Source organism: Zeus faber (genome assembly GCF_960531495.2).
Source record: "Zeus faber genome assembly, chromosome: 1".
NCBI classification, from domain to species: domain Eukaryota; kingdom Metazoa; phylum Chordata; class Actinopteri; order Zeiformes; family Zeidae; genus Zeus; species Zeus faber.
In genome coordinates, this window is record NC_137193.1 from 45,671,916 (window position 1) to 45,689,345 (window position 17,430).

General features: G+C 40.9%; 2 protein-coding genes across 2 annotated transcripts in view; both read left to right on the top strand.

Annotated features, from left to right (window-relative positions):
* The first annotated feature begins 190 nt into the window (after positions 1–190).
* Positions 191–12,533, top strand: hdgfl2 (HDGF like 2). Its single transcript, XM_079998467.1, has 16 exons — positions 191–503; positions 1,319–1,395; positions 1,990–2,131; positions 2,471–2,680; positions 3,374–3,496; positions 3,662–3,733; positions 3,840–4,020; positions 4,807–4,903; positions 5,511–5,802; positions 6,057–6,181; positions 6,258–6,325; positions 8,208–8,278; positions 9,219–9,320; positions 10,308–10,464; positions 10,617–10,731; positions 11,382–12,533. Exons 1-16 carry the CDS (start codon positions 432–434, stop codon positions 11,479–11,481), a joined length of 2,004 nt encoding a protein of 667 aa, XP_079854593.1. The 5' UTR covers positions 191–431; the 3' UTR covers positions 11,482–12,533.
* A 672-nt stretch (positions 12,534–13,205) lies between these two features.
* Positions 13,206–17,430, top strand: part of ap3d1 (adaptor related protein complex 3 subunit delta 1) — a 34,310-nt gene continuing 30,085 nt past the window's right edge. The window contains exons 1-2 of the mRNA XM_080001704.1: positions 13,206–13,529; positions 16,291–16,386. Of these exons, the coding sequence (XP_079857830.1) occupies positions 13,434–13,529; positions 16,291–16,386 (192 nt within the window). The 5' untranslated portion in view covers positions 13,206–13,433. The remainder of the gene's footprint in view (positions 13,530–16,290; positions 16,387–17,430) is intronic.

The window sequence follows — 17,430 nt, forward strand, 5'->3', positions numbered from 1 at the left end:
TGTATTATAATTTTCCGTTATTCCATTTAGTAGGAATTATTTGGCTTTTTCCACAAAAAAAACAACAACTGTCTGCTTTGTGAATGGAGACATATTAATGTCATTCATACAGATTTGTAGATTGTAGTATTTATCCACCTTTCTCCATTCATTTTACTACACATATTTGTGAATAGTGACACAGAATAAATTCCATAGAAATCCGGGGTCTTTTGCTACGAAATCTGGGGCCGGTCAAACCGGAAGTGTTCGTTCCGTACCGCTGAATTCACGGTAGCTGTCCCATGTAGCTGTAGCTTGTAAGCTAACCCCCCCAGCGTCCATAGGCTCCGTGTTGGCCTGATTGCAGCGAACCGGAGGGACACGGAAAACCAGAACCACGCAAACAAAATATACGCGCTTGAAAAGGGCCCACGAAGAGGAGCGGGAGGATGCCACACAACTTCCAGCCCTTAGACCTGGTCTTCGCCAAAATGAAGGGCTACCCGCACTGGCCAGCCAGGGTGAGCTCCAGCAGCAGCAAGCCGGGGGGAGGAGGGGGAGGGCGGGCAGGACAAGCTCCTCTGCCTGGGACTGGAGAGGGCTCTCCGGGTCTCCCTGGAGATGTCTGCCCTGGGGACTAGATATCACAGATGCATGAGATGGTTATTTGTGTTATGACGAAATGTCATTAATGATGTCGAGGTGGATGAGATGCTCTCGGCCTTATAACCATTTCATTTTCCATCCTAGCACACAGTGCATGTACACTTTTTTACACACACACACACACACACACACACACACACACACACACACATATATACATATCAATTTATATATAGATATAAATATATATCAAACTTGCATTGCTATTTTTGAACGGTGTGAATTATTGATACAGGGGTTTATTGATCATCTTCAACATTTTGTTATCCGATGCCAATTTCTATTTTCAGTACATTTTTAGGTTTATTACATTTTGCCATTTGTCAAATATGTTATTCTTATTATTTTTATGGTTATTGCCTATTTATCCATCTATGTTATCTACCACTTTGGAAAACGATGCTGGAGTCTTGCATATGGAAAATATGCATATTTTAATGCTCATGCATGTCCCACCAATTATGTGGATTTCAAATTGTACACCTTCAATTGCACCTGATGTTGCCTCCATACTTGCTCAATACAGTAAACTTAAGTGGTTATTTGCTAGAGACAAATTTTAACTGTGTTGCACATTGTGTTGAAGTGTAACGTTTCGACACTCATAACACCGATCATAATGTGTTATTATTAATTTCTTAAATATGTCTTTCCTGTGGCCTGTCCACAGATTGAAGATGTGGCAGATGGGGCAGTGAAACCTCCACCTAATAAAATCCCCATCTTCTTCTTTGGCACGCACGAAACGTAAGTACAGCTCTCTCTACAATAAATTACAGGCGTGAAGGATGATGCATGAGTGGATTTCATCGATTCATTTAAAACAATCCACTGGGCATCATGCCAAACAAACAGTTCAACTGTTTGTTTTTCCAAAGGATGTGTTGTGGTTCATGGTATTCTTATTGCATTTTTTGGGGGTGAAAATGTTCAGATAGACACTTTCCCCAGGTGACGAAGTCTCTTAATATATGCAGCTTTTTTCTCTATACTGGTGTCTTAAAAATGTAAACTTAATTGAATTGAATTTAAGCATCGTGTTGGGTGATGTATAGTTCCTTGTCATTTGTAGGAAATGTTTAAATTAAAATTACTTTTATGGGTTGACCAATGCTTCTTATTGAAACCCAACACTGATGTTGAGTGATAATCTTCAGTATTTTCTGATACAGTGTACTGATCTGATAAATAGAGTTAGAGTTTGTGATCATAATGACTGACATGTTTTGTTTTTTCTCTCTCTTTGAGATATCGAAAGTGCTTTTATGTGTCAAATACAGAAAATCTATCAGTATCTGTGTCTGTATTCCCCTAATTACCCTTTGTTTGTTGGTTGCAAAGTGCATTCCTTGCGGCAAAGGACCTTTTTGCCTATGAGAAGTACAAGGAGCGTTATGGGAAGCCCAACAAAAGGAAAGGGTTCAACGAAGGCTTATGGGAAATCCAAAACAATCCGCATGCCTCTTACAGTGCCCCACCTGCTGTAAGTTTATTTCTGTAACCTGAGATCCTTAATATGAATTATATCTAATTATATCTCTGCATAATATCTTCTGATCTATTTTTTATAAAACTAATACCTATTGTGATATGGTGGTAGTTCTGATGTCATATAACACATTAATAGAACAATAATTAGAAAAAAGAAAAATCTGAGCAATTGCAGTAATATGCTTTTCTGTTTTAGTAACATTTTTGACTACTTACTGTTCTCCTCACTCACAATAAAATGGTCTTAAGATCTACTCAGTACATTATTGGAATTCATAACATTTTAATGAGGAGAATTTAGTTGCATCACTTTATCCTAATATATTTGCAGCCAGCCAGTTCATCTGACAGTGAAGGTAATGACGGGGGCGGAGGAGGAGGAGGAGGAGGAGTAGGGGGGAGTGATGAAGAAGAAGAAGATGATGATGAAGAAGCCGTGGTGCCCAGAAAAGCAGACTCTGGAAGTGAAGTGGACTCTGATTCTGGAAGCGAAGACGGAGGAAGGGGAGGTGGCGTGAAGCGAAAGCCACCCGCAGCGAAGGTAGTCACAAAACCAATCAATGTTTTTTTTCTTTAAAACTAAATCCCCGTCAAAATGGAACATTTTCCTATCGCATGTCACATTCCTGTGTGATGTTGCAGTTTTACGTAAGCGAGCATTTCGACAATAAGTGTCACTATAAATATGATTAGTTAAGGCCCCATGACCCTATTGAGAACTAAGGTAAAGAAAATGGATGGATGGGTATTATTGACTACATATAGAGTTAAGAAAACATGTAACTAATGAAAATATTTTTGACAGAAAATAGAAGAAAGTGATACCGATAGCATAGATTGCTGGATACATGACAAAGTATACATGTAATAGGCATTAAAATCAATAACTCATCCTTTATAGCACTGTTGGGATACCTTGTTCCTGTTTGAGGCCAGATTAATAATTGCATATACAATACTGGGCCATTTACTGCTATGAACTATTTAAAAATACTGTTGTTCTTTATTTTGTTTTGCAAATTTTTGTTAAATAAGGTAGGACTGGCTACTTTTTAAAATATATACATAAAATATATAACCATATCAAATCTAGGAAAAACCCAGTGGGCCGTGTGATGTTTACTGGAGGGCCATGATAGCCCACAGGCCAGAGCTTTCCACACCCCTGCTTTAGAGAATTGAATGGCCAATTTTTTTAATTTAACCGCATCTCTTGGCTGTATCTCCCACAAAGCGTCCCCCTCCCCCCAAAAAGGCACGGGGCTCATCAAGTGACAGAGATGGAGAGGAGAGTGGATCCCCCTCTGAGCCAGATCCTTCACCCTCAGAGTCAGAATCGGGCAAGAATAGTGATCAGGTACACACACACACACACACACACACAGACGTTTGCTTTTTGGCATCGTTGTGCTGTCTTGAAATAGAAACAGCTGATCAATATCTCAATATCATATGCATCTGTCCATGAGATACCACAATATGTCAATATTAGTTTAATACATGATGATGATTACCCCTATAGGATTTTACACCGGAGAAGAAAATTGCTGGACGGGGTGGAAAGAAAGCCAGCGCCAGAGGCGGGAAGAAGAAGGTGAACATTTCGCTTCAACAAAACCCTAAAGGGGTTGAATCTAGCACCGTTCTATCTGTGGGAGGGTTGGGGCACTTTTTCTTAACTCGTTTCTGGCATGTTGCAGAAGGCCTCGTCTGACTCTGACTCAGACTCCGGGTCTCAGTCAGAAAAGAAAGCAGCTGACAGTGACTCAGAAGACGAGAAACCGCGGCCTGCGGCGTCCGGTTCAGAATCCCAGTCCGGCTCAAAGTCTGATTCGGACTCTGATCCGCCTCCACGGAAAGGCCCGCAGGCCCGAAAGAAAGGTGAGGGTCCAGTTGCGCCTTCAAAGGACCGGTTCCTTATGTTTCTTACAGAGATGTAGAGGACCTTTTATTACCCACCATGAACATTCCTATATGGCATTTTTATTGCGGTGATATTTAACAAGATGTGAATGCACCAATAAGTCATTCAATATCCGACAAAATAAATCAGGAGGAATAATTTCTTATCCAAGGATGCTTCAACTGGTGACTGATTAGGAAGATAAACACTAACAGAGGCATCTGGGGCAACGGGCTGACCAAATTAGAAGTCTTTGCAGTACAGAGTGCTCCTCACAGACAGGTCCTGTTACATGAACCACATTGTGTAAATATAAATGTCTCTCCCGTCCATGTACAATCGCTAAATTATAAGAAATAAATCTAAAGCAATAAACATTTAAGCCCAAAATGAGTTGTTGTACTAGTACCTCCAAATCCCTGTAGCAGTTATTGCTGTTTCCATCATGAATTCCTGTCCAAATTATCATTTATTTTATACAATATGTGAATTGCATGTAACTGCTTAAAATTTGTAAATTTCCAATGCCAATACACTATCATATATGGTCATATTGGAACCATTTTTTACAAATGTGTGTATTCAATTAAATAGCCATAGCTGCGCGTGTAACAGGATGTCCTGTCCGTTCAGGATGAGAAAAAATTTAATTGTGATTCCCTGACTGGGCTTCCCGATGTGCGTGCTTCAGAGTTACATTGGAGATCTGTTTATTTATTTTTTTCTCTAACCCTCTTCCTCATGGTGCTTTTGCCCGTCCACAGAAAAGCCTCCGCCAAAGCCTCGAGCACGGAAACCCAAACCCAAACCCAAACCCGCCCCTGCGAAACGACCACCTTCATCATCCTCTGACAGCGACAGGTCAAGAAACCTTCTGTTGTCTTATTTTGCTCTCTTCTGTCACTATTAATATGTTATGACATATATGTGTCTAGTAAACCAATCAGAAGACTTCAGGGTGGCCCTATTTGCGTTCCACTCACGGGTGTCCTTGCAAAAATAAGATTGCAGAGATTTAACTTGATCCTTCATATTTGCAAACGATTTGCAAGAACATCCCATTTTAGATGACATTTTCTCAATCCACATAAGCATTTGTAGTTGACATATTTAGTTGATGATCTGTTGTCTTACAAATGCCAAAAAATTAGCAAAAAAGAAAAAATATAACTTTTACCAATAATGTCAGACTGTTGCAAAGAGCCATTTGTTGACATTGGTTAATATTCATGAACCCAAGTGATTCAACTTGCCTGGTTCACATTCCATTTATTGTATCATTTCCAACATTTAATCTTAAATCACCCTTACATTTAGATGGAATCTAATGGATTTTACAAAATGGTTGCAATCTGCCTAAATTATTGCAATCAGGCGATTATGTAATAATTCTGACAGCTCTATGGGGGCTCTACATCCTTTTTAGTCACTAATGGATTCATAATTCTTCCTTTTTTTCCTCCCACAGTGACAGTGAGCCCGACCGCATCAGCGAGTGGAAGAAACGGGACGAGGAACGGCGGCGAGAGCTGGAGGAGCGGCGGAAGAAAGAGGAGGCCGAGGAGCTGCGACGGCTCCGCGAGCGGGAGAAGGAGGAAGAGGAGCAGAAAAAGAAGGATAAGGCTAAAAAAGAGAGTGAGGTCGACAGCAGCAGCAGCTCAGACGAGGGCGTGGACGAACACCCTCTTAAGAAGTCCAAGAAACCCCCTCCGGCCCCGATTCCCGCTCCCTCCGACTCAGATTCACAGCCACCGACCGAGGTCTGTAGTCCTGATCGCGTCCTCAGTGGTATATTCAACTAAATATATTGTTTTGATTCTGCTTTAGTTCATAACAGCAGGTTGTGTGGACCTCTCGTCTACAGTGAAATAAAAACTGGAAATTATGAAGATGTCCTCTTTTTGAATGGAATCTCATTACTTCTAATAGACACTCTTGTCCAGGGGCCTACTGTATGTAAGTTGTGATATGTAATGTGGTCGTCATTTTATTTAGCTTTTCTCTCACAATGTAGGTGAAAAAGGCTGCCAAGCGGCAAGACAACCAGAAGAAGCCTCGAGTGAAGAAGGAGGCAAAAGACAGGAAAGAGAAAGTGTTGAAGGAGAAACCCCAGCGGTCAGAAGAGAAGTCCAGGGCAAGGTGGGTGCACCGCGGGAAACCTCAACATCATCGGTTTGATAAGGAAAAAATAATCACAATACTCCTTCTGCCACAGGTCCAAGCCTGAAAAACCCAGACGTAGACCAGAGAAACCTCCAGAGAAAAAAGTGGAGAAGAAGAAAGGTCAGTTTTAACCTGGAAGGTTTTGCTGACAAAGACTGAGGGTTAATTTGACTACACATCACAAATTGTAGTTATTGTATTGTAAGGGATTTTGGTGAACGTGATTGGGGTAATGTAGTGTAATGAAAGTAAATGTGTATTCAGTGTTTCCCATACATTGATTTATTTGTGGCGCCCCGCCACAATATCAACATTGACCACCACATATTGATTTTATTTTATTTTTTACTATTTCATTTATGGCTATTTTACTTATTGAATGGGTAAAATCTTATTTCATTGTAGAGAAGCGCATTGAATCGCTAAGCCCCTCCTGATTCAGCACACTCGGAATCAAAACATGATCATGTGCAGGTACCGAAACCCAGTACCACTATGGCACCAGCTCCTGTATGATGGGTATCTACCGGACCGAATCATAACGCAGGTTCTGGTGCCTCATTTGGTGGCATGCCCGAACTGCCGATTAAAATATCCGCCCTCCGGTGCTCCGAAACCACACGCGCCTTCACTAAATATTATCATTTGGAGCAAGCCACATTAAATTGCATTCATCATGCTCTGCATTCCTCTGCGTCGCCGCTTTTCTCTCTCATGCGACTCGAGCCAAACGGCAACGGCGCTCGTCAATGTCACATTGTGGTTGCTTGGGAAAATAATTTAAATGCGATTTTCTTTTTTTTGGACCAATATTGCGATTTTGATTTAGTATGTGATTTTTGAAAAAAGTTCCTTATCTTCTGTATTCACTAAACACAAGCAACAAATCATCTATAGTATGAGCAACACAACTTTGGATACAGTCAACATATAAACTGCTCCTTCCTGTAGGCCAGGCCTACATGTTATGATGAAATGAGATGAATTGATATGAATAACATATCTTTATTAAACTATTGAATTTAAAAAAGAAAAACCTTAAATCACAGTAAAACATTGACTGATTGATTAAACTTCAAGCCTTGTAATTGTTTGGATCTGAAAATTAACATTTAAAAACTATGCAGTGTTTCAGAAGAAATTAATTATTTTTTCTACAAATCTTCCACGCATACGTCCACATACATGGAGCGCCGCTATACTCATTAAATTCAAAAAACGAAAAACAAAAAAACAGGCGCATTATTCTGCAAGCGGCTCCGTCAGGTCTCTACAGGTGTTCCGAGCTCTCCCAGCACCACATGCACAGGGCGCCGTGGCTTAGGCAGGGGCCACGGAGAAAGTGTCCCCATTACGCACGATTTTATTCCATATGCACTGGTCTCTTTCCATTAGGAGATGTAAAATAAAAACACACTGTTCTGCCGCATACATAGTACACACTCTTTTTAATCCCAGGCTTTGTGATTTGAAAATTGCGTTCTGTTAAATTGCGATGTCGGTTTGAATTCGATTAATCTTTCAGCCCTAATGGTCGCTTAGCCAATCAGATAAGAGGCGGGTCGTGAATGTTTTCACTACCGATAACGTCCGGTTCATAGAAACGGTCAGTTATTTGTTTATATGTAACACATGAAAAGTATAAAAAAAGTTATTAAGGACAAATGGGATTTGTTCATTAAAAAAACTCTAAAATAGCCATTATCGAAAGCATTTAAGTTTTAATTTTTTTTACAAAAAAGAATAATAAAAAAATTGCCCAGATCTATTCATCTGTTATTCCGAATATGCATTGAAATAATATATCGTCGATTATAAAAGCAAGTATGTTTTGGGTCCTCCATGTGTCCTCTGAGGGAGTAATCAGGGCGCAATTTTAGATGTATTTTATTTTACTCAATTTCCTTATTGAAAGAACCCCCCCAGCTACCACCACAAATAAAACCAAAATTCTGTGGGAAACACTTGTATTGTATATATTATTCTCTGCGTCCACATGCAGACCCAACACCCGAAGAAAAGCTCCAGAAACTCCATACAGATATAAAGTTTGCACTCAAAGTCGACAACCCGGTAAGTTGTGTATTTTGCGTGACATAACTTTCTCATGTGTTCTTAAAAAAAAAAAGTGTCCATCTGCTAACTTTTATTAGTTTTGCATCACAGCTCTGTATTTTGAGAACCTTGATAAGAGAAAAAAAAAAAGAAGAGGCACTGTCTGGGTTACCTAACTCACGGCAAACTGCAGACAAGTCAATCAGACAGGGAAATAAAACCAGTAGGCTTGACAAATGGTTTACGTCTGGATCGCGCCCTCCTCACACAACACACACACACACACACACACACACACACACACACACACACACATACACACACACACACACACACAAACAGATACAGTCCACTCTGATGCTCTCCAATTTTGTATTGCTGTATTGTAATGTGATCTAAAAAGGCTCCTTTGTATTTCTGATGGAAATTTCAGGTCAGTAAGTATAATGTGCAGACCTAAAATTGTGCATTTTTCATATTCTGAAACGTTTAAATGTAAAATACATTTGGAGTGTCTAGCACCATCTAATGGGTGCCCATGAGTCTTATTTTTAAATTGTAATGTGTGTGTATCAGAACTTAGACAATGGACTTCTGTTTTGTTACTGTTTTTGACAAACAATGTGTTAAAATGTATTTAAATTATGAATTAATATTATATCTCAGAACTGATTTGGTTGGTTTGTATTATCATAACTTGTTATGAACTCATAATTAAATTAAAGTAAATAAATTAGCATTTATATATTTTCAATATATTGATAATATAGAATCGTGTGTTCTTGACAGCACAAGTACACACATGTTAAATAACTTAAATGTGCACATAACAGAAATGGTTTATCTTGGATTAGCCTTTGTTTTTCTTTTTTTTTTTTTGCCTTTATGGTTGGGGCTCGGTGTCTCTTACATTATTTATTGAAAATCACAGTATTGTCCTGCTTTGTGTCATTTTTAGGACATTGACCGATGTCTGCAAGCTCTTGCTGACCTGGAGGCTGTGCCAGTCACCAGCCAAATCCTGCATAAGAACGCTGATGTTATTGCCACACTTAAGAAGGTGAGTTAGCTTAAACAATTTCATATTTCTATTAATATGTAAAAATGTTTTGTCGTAGATAAATAAGTTCAAAGCCTTCCTACTTTGCATTTCTCAAAGATTAGATCCAACTATTAGGTCCCTGGTGCATTATGCCTTTTACCGCTAAAAATAGGCGATTGACACCTTTCCCATTGCCAGGAGAAATGCAGTTTTTTCAGGTGTGTAATGTTCAACGTCACAAACACGTAGGAAAAGGGGAAGGATTGTGAACAAAACAGCAGAGTTAGCAGCAAGTTAAACAAACAACGAGATAAAACTGTGGGGGGAAAACATTTTTATTGGAGCTGTTCAGAAGAATCGGATCGTTCATGACCCAATACAAATTTCCCCGTTGTGGGACTGATAAGGGTATATAAAAATCAAAAAAACACTACAGTAGAAGCAGCATGGAGTATTCATGCTGCCGGTGCTTGCGGCAGCTGGGAGCGGGGACGGCTTGGGGCAGGGAACGGTGCTGGAGTGACTCAGAGACCGACGGGGAGTGTGTGGCTTTTCCACTGTTCTCCCCATGGTGCGACCCCTACACTCAAAACATTTCACGGTTCCCCATGTGGGGGGAAAAAAGTCAATAGCTTCTGATTTTAATTTAGGGTTCTAAATGGGATATTAAATGAGGGAAAGATACACAGATATTCCTGCCTATTCATGCGCCAACGTACGTAACTTCAACACGCGTCGCATCACGCTGGTAAACGGGCTGTTCACATCAGAGCCGATCAGAGGTGGAGTTGGTTAAAACCCGGGTCTATTGCAGGGTAATTTGACCCGGGACTGAGACCCGGGCTTTTCCTTTCCCACTGGTGACAAATGTGGGATGTGAGCGGGTGTCACCGGGTTTTTGCCGCAGTGGGAAAGGGGTATTATCCTTAGTTGTTTAACTTGGACTTGTTTGTTATTTCGGCTTCATTAAAAACATCTCCTGTGTCTTTGTCATCGACTGAATAGATTAGACGCTACAAAGCCAGCAGTGCTGTGATGGAAAAGGCCAGCAACGTCTACAACAAATTAAAACTCCAGTTTGTGGGTAAGGCAGAGATACTGGCTAAACCTAAAACAGAAGACAAGGAGCCACAGGATAATGGAAAAGACCCACAAAATACAGGTAAAGAGTAGAAGTTTGTCATTTGTTGTTGATCCATTCTATTGTCCTTTGCGAGGTCAACCATTTTTATAGCTTGAAACCAAATCACTGACTCATCTGTGACGTGCCCCAATTCATTGGATTATATGTCTCATTATGTTTTATGTTTCTAGATTCCACTCCAGTTAATGGGGAATCTGAACAAAACAATGACGATGTGGGGGAAGAGAAACCAAAGTCACCTGCCCAGGAGGAGAATGACCAGCGATCAACATCCAGCCCAAAAAGGTATTCATCCCGTTTTGGAAAAAGAAATGTCTTTGTTCGCTCCTGTTTGTTTGGGGTCACAGTATATTTCACAAAGTCGAATGGAAATATTCCTGAACAAAGGGCTATTTTCAAATGAAACTACTATACCACATAGTGTACTGTTGGGCTGGGCGATATATTGATATCAAATCAATATTATATTGATATATGAGGCTACATATCGTCTTAGGTGTTCTTTTTTGTTGAGAATTAAAACAAAGTTATGTTTATTTTATAACTTAAGACTGTTCTAGCTGTTATAATCAATACATGATTTTTTCTCAAATATTTGTTATGTATAAATATGTTATGAAAGCACAAATTGTAATCCATCCCAAAATATCGCTTCAATCAATATTGTGATATTGGATTTTGTCAATATTTCCCAGCCCTCGTATGTGCACGCTCGACAGAGTGTCCTCTATCTGCTCAATTTGCGCATGTAAATGACACCCGTGAGGTGTGTGTGTGTGTGTGTGTGTGTGTGTGTGTGTGTGTGTGTGTATGTGTGTGTGTGTGTGTGTGTGTGTGTCTGTGTCTGTGTCTGTGTCTGTGTCTGTGTCTGTGTCTGTGTCTGTGTCTGTGTCTGTGTCTGTGTCTGTGTGTGTGTGTGTGTGTGTGTGTTATAGACCCAGCCTGGACAGTCCTCTGGAACAACAGACGAACGCATGTGAGGAAATGGACCACGGTGTCTCAGCAGAGAAGGAGCCGTCTGCAGTGGAGAGCTGAAGAACCCAGAAGGACTAAAATGGACCAAGTGCTTAACGACGGTGGCCTCTTTTGTTTGACGTTATTTGGTTTCCCTTTGGCCTAAACATCCGTTATAACTCACACTCGGCATATCCTAGCTGTTAAGCCAATGTTGACGTTTTTTGGACATTTTGTACTGTAATGCTGTCAAGCGAGAAGGTTCCTGTAAAATAACACTTAGGTTCGTTGTTCACTGCAGCGGCATTGAACGCTCACTAGTCTGTGATAGTTTGTGGCAGTTGTGCAAAAACAATTTTTGTTTTTGAAAAATATCTTTTATTTATACAGCGCGCAGCCCGTCCCAGATCCCTACCCCATCTGCCTGCTCCATGTTTGCTTGCTTTTTCTTCCGTCATGAACTCTTAACTATGGTCTTTCATACTGTTTGTTTATGGAGAGGTTCTATCCTTAGCACTTCTTATAGGAATCCCGGCTTGGGTAAAATTGAGCTGTTCTTTAAATGTTAGGCATTTAGGATTCTGCAGCAGTAAATCCATTAATTTCACTTTTTTTTTTTTTTTTTTTTTATAAAGCTGACATTACATCACAAAATGCTTGTTTGATCTGTTTGGGACAACTGGAGTGGTACAATACTGTTTCTGTGAGCCTGTTGTATTGGACACTTTTTTTTTTTAAATCTTGCCTTGCTTCTTATGAATACAATATGAAATATTAAGCTATTGAATGGAGTAATTTCAACCGATTTCCAACCGAGGTCCACCTTTTTTATAAGTATGTTTTCAAATATCTGCATATATATTTTTGACTTAACGAATGCTGTGGAAATACACATCCTGCCATCTAGTCTTCCCTTATTGTCAGTCATTTGCGTATGAAATGGGACAACAGATTGTGTACAGATTTAAATGGCCCATATTTACAAGTTGTGCAAAAGACTACTCCCATGTAGCTGCATTCTATTTTGACATTCGCCCGTCAGATGCAAACAGCAGAAGTGTTTTTAGTGCTATGTAAATTGGTCAAACATTTGTATCTTTTAGTTGAGACTTGAATAAAAATCTCAGCATGGATTTGGTCTCAACTTATTTACAATTGTGGAAAGTACAAGTACTTCGCTTAAATTACATTTTTCAAGTATCTGTACTTAAGTTTCGGTCTCAAACATCCTCAGTTTTCACTTTACTCGTTTACATTTCGAACACCGTTGGGTGACTTTATAATCGTTTTCATTATAAAAAAATTTTTAATCGATATATTAGTATCCATTTATTTTTAAATGTGTTTTTATATTTACATGATTTTTTTTTTTCATCTAAGAATGGGCATTTATAAATCACATGGAGGTGGGACTGGTGTGTGAGCGGTCGCAATGTTCTTTCGAATGAGGGAGAAGCAGCTTTTTCCATTTCATTCATTCTCAAGACTCCTCTCTCCCGAAGTGATGAAAGGTTCGACTCCTTCTTTAAAGACTCGGTTCCCGACGAGCCCCTCGGTCAAAAGATTCGTTCAGTTGTCCCGACTTTTCGTCCGATTTCGGTCGCTGTGCGAGGGAGCTCTCCCTGGACGACGGGAGTCAGGGGAGGCGGTTCGGCTGTCAAACGGATTTATTGTGACGGAATGCGAAGTGTAAATGCAATGGGATTAAACGTTTGCCTTGGACTTTGATTTAGTCCTTCGTAATTGTGACTCCAGAGCCCCGAGTCATTCAAACAGAATCCGTTCCGCGCGAGCGAGTCGTTCGCGAGTCTCGCGTCACCCGTCAGCTGACTCCGGTCGCCATTTTGTCATTTTGCCATCTCCTCCGTTGATCCGCCGCTCAGGAGTCAGGACTCCCCGTCCGCCCCGGCCTCGCCTTCCTCTGTCCGGGATCCGCGCACCGCAGCACCGCGTCCCGCTCAGCCCGCTCCCGGGTGGATGAGACACCGCCCCGCGGGTCGCTCGGCTCCCACTGGACCTCCACTCTGTCAGACATGGCTCTGAAGATTGTCAAGGGGAGCATCGATCGGATGTTCGATAAAAACCTCCAGGATTTAGTACGTGGCATTAGGAATCACAAGGAAGATGAGGTGAGAGCGTTAACTCGCAAATACATACAACACGTTCGGTATCAACGCCTCGATCAACACCTCGCTCGTCGGTTCCTGCACCGGTTGTTAATATCGCCAATATAGAGTGTCTGGAGCGGATGCCGCTAGGCTAGCGGTAGGCTCGTTGGTTTAGCTGTAGCTTAATGCTAGGTTAACGCTAGCTTTTTTTTTTTTTTTTTTTTTTTTTTTTTACCAAGTTAGCCCGCTGATCCGAGCTGCTGAGTTGAATTGATAGCGCGGTGTTTCCCATGTCTAAGCACCGTAGACCGAGGCATTCGTCGTTCAGTGTTTTTGCTTAATTTTGTTGTCAAGCGTTCCGCACCAGTTGATGACAAGCAGTCTGGCTGTATGTGTCACTAGTTAGCCGCGTAGATTAGCAGCATTCACCAGGCGGTTACTCACTCTACTACTCAGGCTACAAGTGATCTGCTCAACACAACCATAAGATGAGTACCTGGCGTGAGACCACAAGACCCGGGTTCATCGCATCCGAAGCCGCTTCTTTTCAGACCATGTATCCGTTGGATGTCAGCTGTCATTCACTTCACTTGTAGCTCCGGCGGTAAAAGTTGTCACCTCAGTTGATCTGGGTTTTACACTATTTTTAGGAGGTCGTGCTCACCTAGTCACAGAAGCCTGCATTATTTAACCTTTTAACTTATATATTTATATATAACTTATAATATATATTTTTAACATTTATAACTCGACACTCAATTTAGGAAAGATCACAATTTGTTGTAAATATAATTAATAGTTACTCAAGCTATTTAATCCCCCCCAAAAGTTTGATTGTGATGGCACCATTCTTCGAAAATGAAAGCATTAAATGCATGTGACATGAAAAAGAAAATACGCAGATCACATCAGTGAATAAAGGTGATGTCATCCTGATCCATCTGCTCTGTCCGTTGCTGATGTCTCCACGGACTCGGAAGGAGGGATGCTCCGTTAGAGGGCACTGTCTGGAAACAAGAATAAATCCTCCACATTAGTGAGATTAGTGTTTTTATGCATTGCTGCTTCTGCTGCCGTTATGCCATCCGATGTGGTAAGGTGGGGATGGGTATCTGTGGGAGGTGCCTCCCTCCCTATGTGCCTTGATGCTTTTTGGAAAGGTAAAATGAGCAGCAGGGCTCGGTTTAGTCTGTGCTCAGTCATCCATGCCTGATCTTTTGATTCAGCATATAGACTGAGTTCTACGTGGGTAATATAACCCTGACAACCTAGAAAAGCAACCAATGTTGTCTTGGTTGCCCAGCCAACACTGGACAGTTTGCTGAAATATTAATGTGTGTGTGTGTGTGTGTGTGTGTGTGTGTGTGTGTGTGTGTGTGTGTGTGTGTGTGTGTGTGTGTGTGTACTTTTTTCTAACCAGCCCAGTGTCTCATGCACTCTCTCTCTCTCCCTCTCTCTCTCTCTATTTGTTCTTCACATGTCTTATATGCTGAGGCCTGACAAAACTCACTCACTCTCACCCACATAATTGAAACAGCAAATACTTTAAAAAAGGGCGTGTAAATTACATCGGGACCGTAGATTAAATTGATTTCAAATTTTGTTTTGCCAGAGGCACTTTTTGTGTAATGCAAAAGCCTTGAGCTAGATCATAGTGCATTGGTTCAGCTTCCACTTCCCGTCTGGCTCGGGATCTCCTTTTTCACTTTTTCTCTTACCCTATATCTGAAACTCAACTGACTGCGTTGGCTGGTTGACAACTATCTTATTATTTCAATTGTGTGTGTGTGTGTGTGTGTGTGTGTGTGTGTGTGTGTGTGTGTGTGTGTGTGTGTGTGTGATGCCGTGTCTCCTGCCATGCAGTCTCCTTTGGCAGTAGACCAAGCCCCAGCACACCTCCTCCCCATGTCACTGCGGTCTCATGACTTCAGACACATGACCAACACACACTTGTACTCTGTAGTGCCATGTGTTTCTGTGCATCTCTTTCCCAAGCTTGCTGTACTTGCCAATGTTTGACTGGTCGCACTATCCAGAAGTCTAAACTGTGAACAAATTACTGTTTCACATTTGCTGGAAAATAGTAATTGGTGAATGAGCAATCCTGTTTGCAGTGCTGCGGATGAACAAGATGTTTTTGTGCCTCATTCATTAAGACCTATTTGTATAACAACACTGGAGATATTATTTCAGTGAAATGCTTCAGGAAATGTGCCACGTAAACAGTTCAGACACTCTACCTCCTCTTACTGTATTGACTGAAAGAGTTATGACATATTGCTCTATTAAAGCTGGGCGGTATTGACAAAAATGTCGCATGAATATCAGAATATTTTTTACGAATACCTCTATCAATAATTTTACAGTACTTCGGGGATGTTTGCAAAAGATGTTTACACACAATAAACATTTTAGGAACAACCATTAGTAATGTAGATATTATGACCAATCTGATAGAGGCATTGCACATTATAAGTTCTAAGACACTATGAAGCTCAAAAAATACTTTTCTGTTGCAGCCTATAAGACAACATTTAACTATATCACCATATTACAACAACCAAATCCCTGACGGTATCTCTGCTCAGATCACGATAGCAACATTATGACAATATATCTCCCAGCCCTAAGCTCTATATAGTCTCTGTATATACTTTGTCAAGGGCTACAGTTGCTAAAACCTCCCAAAATTCACCTGCCACTAATCCTAATACACTCTGGTAGTACGAGCTCATCATGGACATCACTCTGACCTCACTGATCTTCTGTCTGCCCCTCCCAGGCCAAATACATCTCCACCTGCATCGATGAGATCAAGCAGGAGCTCAAGCAGGATAACATCGCTGTCAAGGCCAATGCTGTGTGCAAGCTCACCTATGTAAGTCCTCCCTGCACCTGCACCCAGTCACCCTTTCTGTCCATCCCTGACACTGATACGGACGGATGATTGTTATATTATGTATATGTAGGTTAGTTTGTGTCTCAGGTTAAAGATACATTAAAGTCTCTCAATACTGAAGGACCGGTAGGTGAAATAATTGATATTCTACCAATTAGTCTTCATATTTTAAATTCCCTCTTTGAAAAAAAAAAAAGTTATTCAGTTCTATTTGCTAAATGTTTAACATTGGAAAAAATTGGAAAAGTGGATAGAGTATTTATTAGGGCTGCCCCTTGAAAGTCAACGAGTCGAATCATCAGTCGGAAACCCGTCAGTCGACTGAGATTTTTCAAGCCAAGCAGCCGTTTTGTTTGTTTGTTTGTTTGTTTGTTTGTTTGTTTGTTTGTTTATTTATTTATTTATTTATTTCAGTCGCTGTGCATTACAATAACAGGATACAACAAATAGAAGCTTACAAAATGCACAGTGATAACATTTCAATGAGGAATAAAAAATAAGGGGAATCATAAATATATTTTTATATGTGTGAATCGTCCGAGTCTGCACACGGATGCAAACACAGCTCTTCGTTCACCCTGATCACCGTGCCCCGTTCCTCCAAATAAAACAACTAAAAACAGTCTGGGGATGTGGTACGGAGGAACAGGGCACGACTCGTAGACTCATAAAGATTATTTTCTGCACATAACGCATGGAGAGGGGGTGATTGGGGAGGGAGTCACAGAGAAAGTGTGCCCAACACGCACGGTTTTGTTCAATAAGGAGATGCAAAATAAAATAAAAACACACTGTGCTGGCGCGCCGATTGCGGGCTCCCCAATCGTCTGAGAGGGAGGCAGGTGCGCAAAATGCGCCCAAATTGCTCCCTCTCTGCACCCCGCCTTGGGATGGCACCCGAGACTGCCGCAGATCTTGCTTATGGGAAGAGCCAAGCTGGCCCGGCCCGGCCCATCAGATTCAACTGACAAAATTCTGAGTCGGGTACAGCCCTCGTATTTATTTTATTCACTGACTATGTAA

Coding starts and splice junctions, on each gene's coding strand:
- hdgfl2 (XM_079998467.1), top strand. CDS start 432: ATGCCACACAACTTCCAGCCCTTAGACCTGGTCTTCGCCAAAATGAAG. Junction 4,904..5,510: donor TCATCCTCTGACAGCGACAG/GTCAAGAAACCT, acceptor TTCCTCCCACAG/TGACAGTGAGCCCGACCGCA. Junction 8,279..9,218: donor CACTCAAAGTCGACAACCCG/GTAAGTTGTGTA, acceptor TGTCATTTTTAG/GACATTGACCGATGTCTGCA.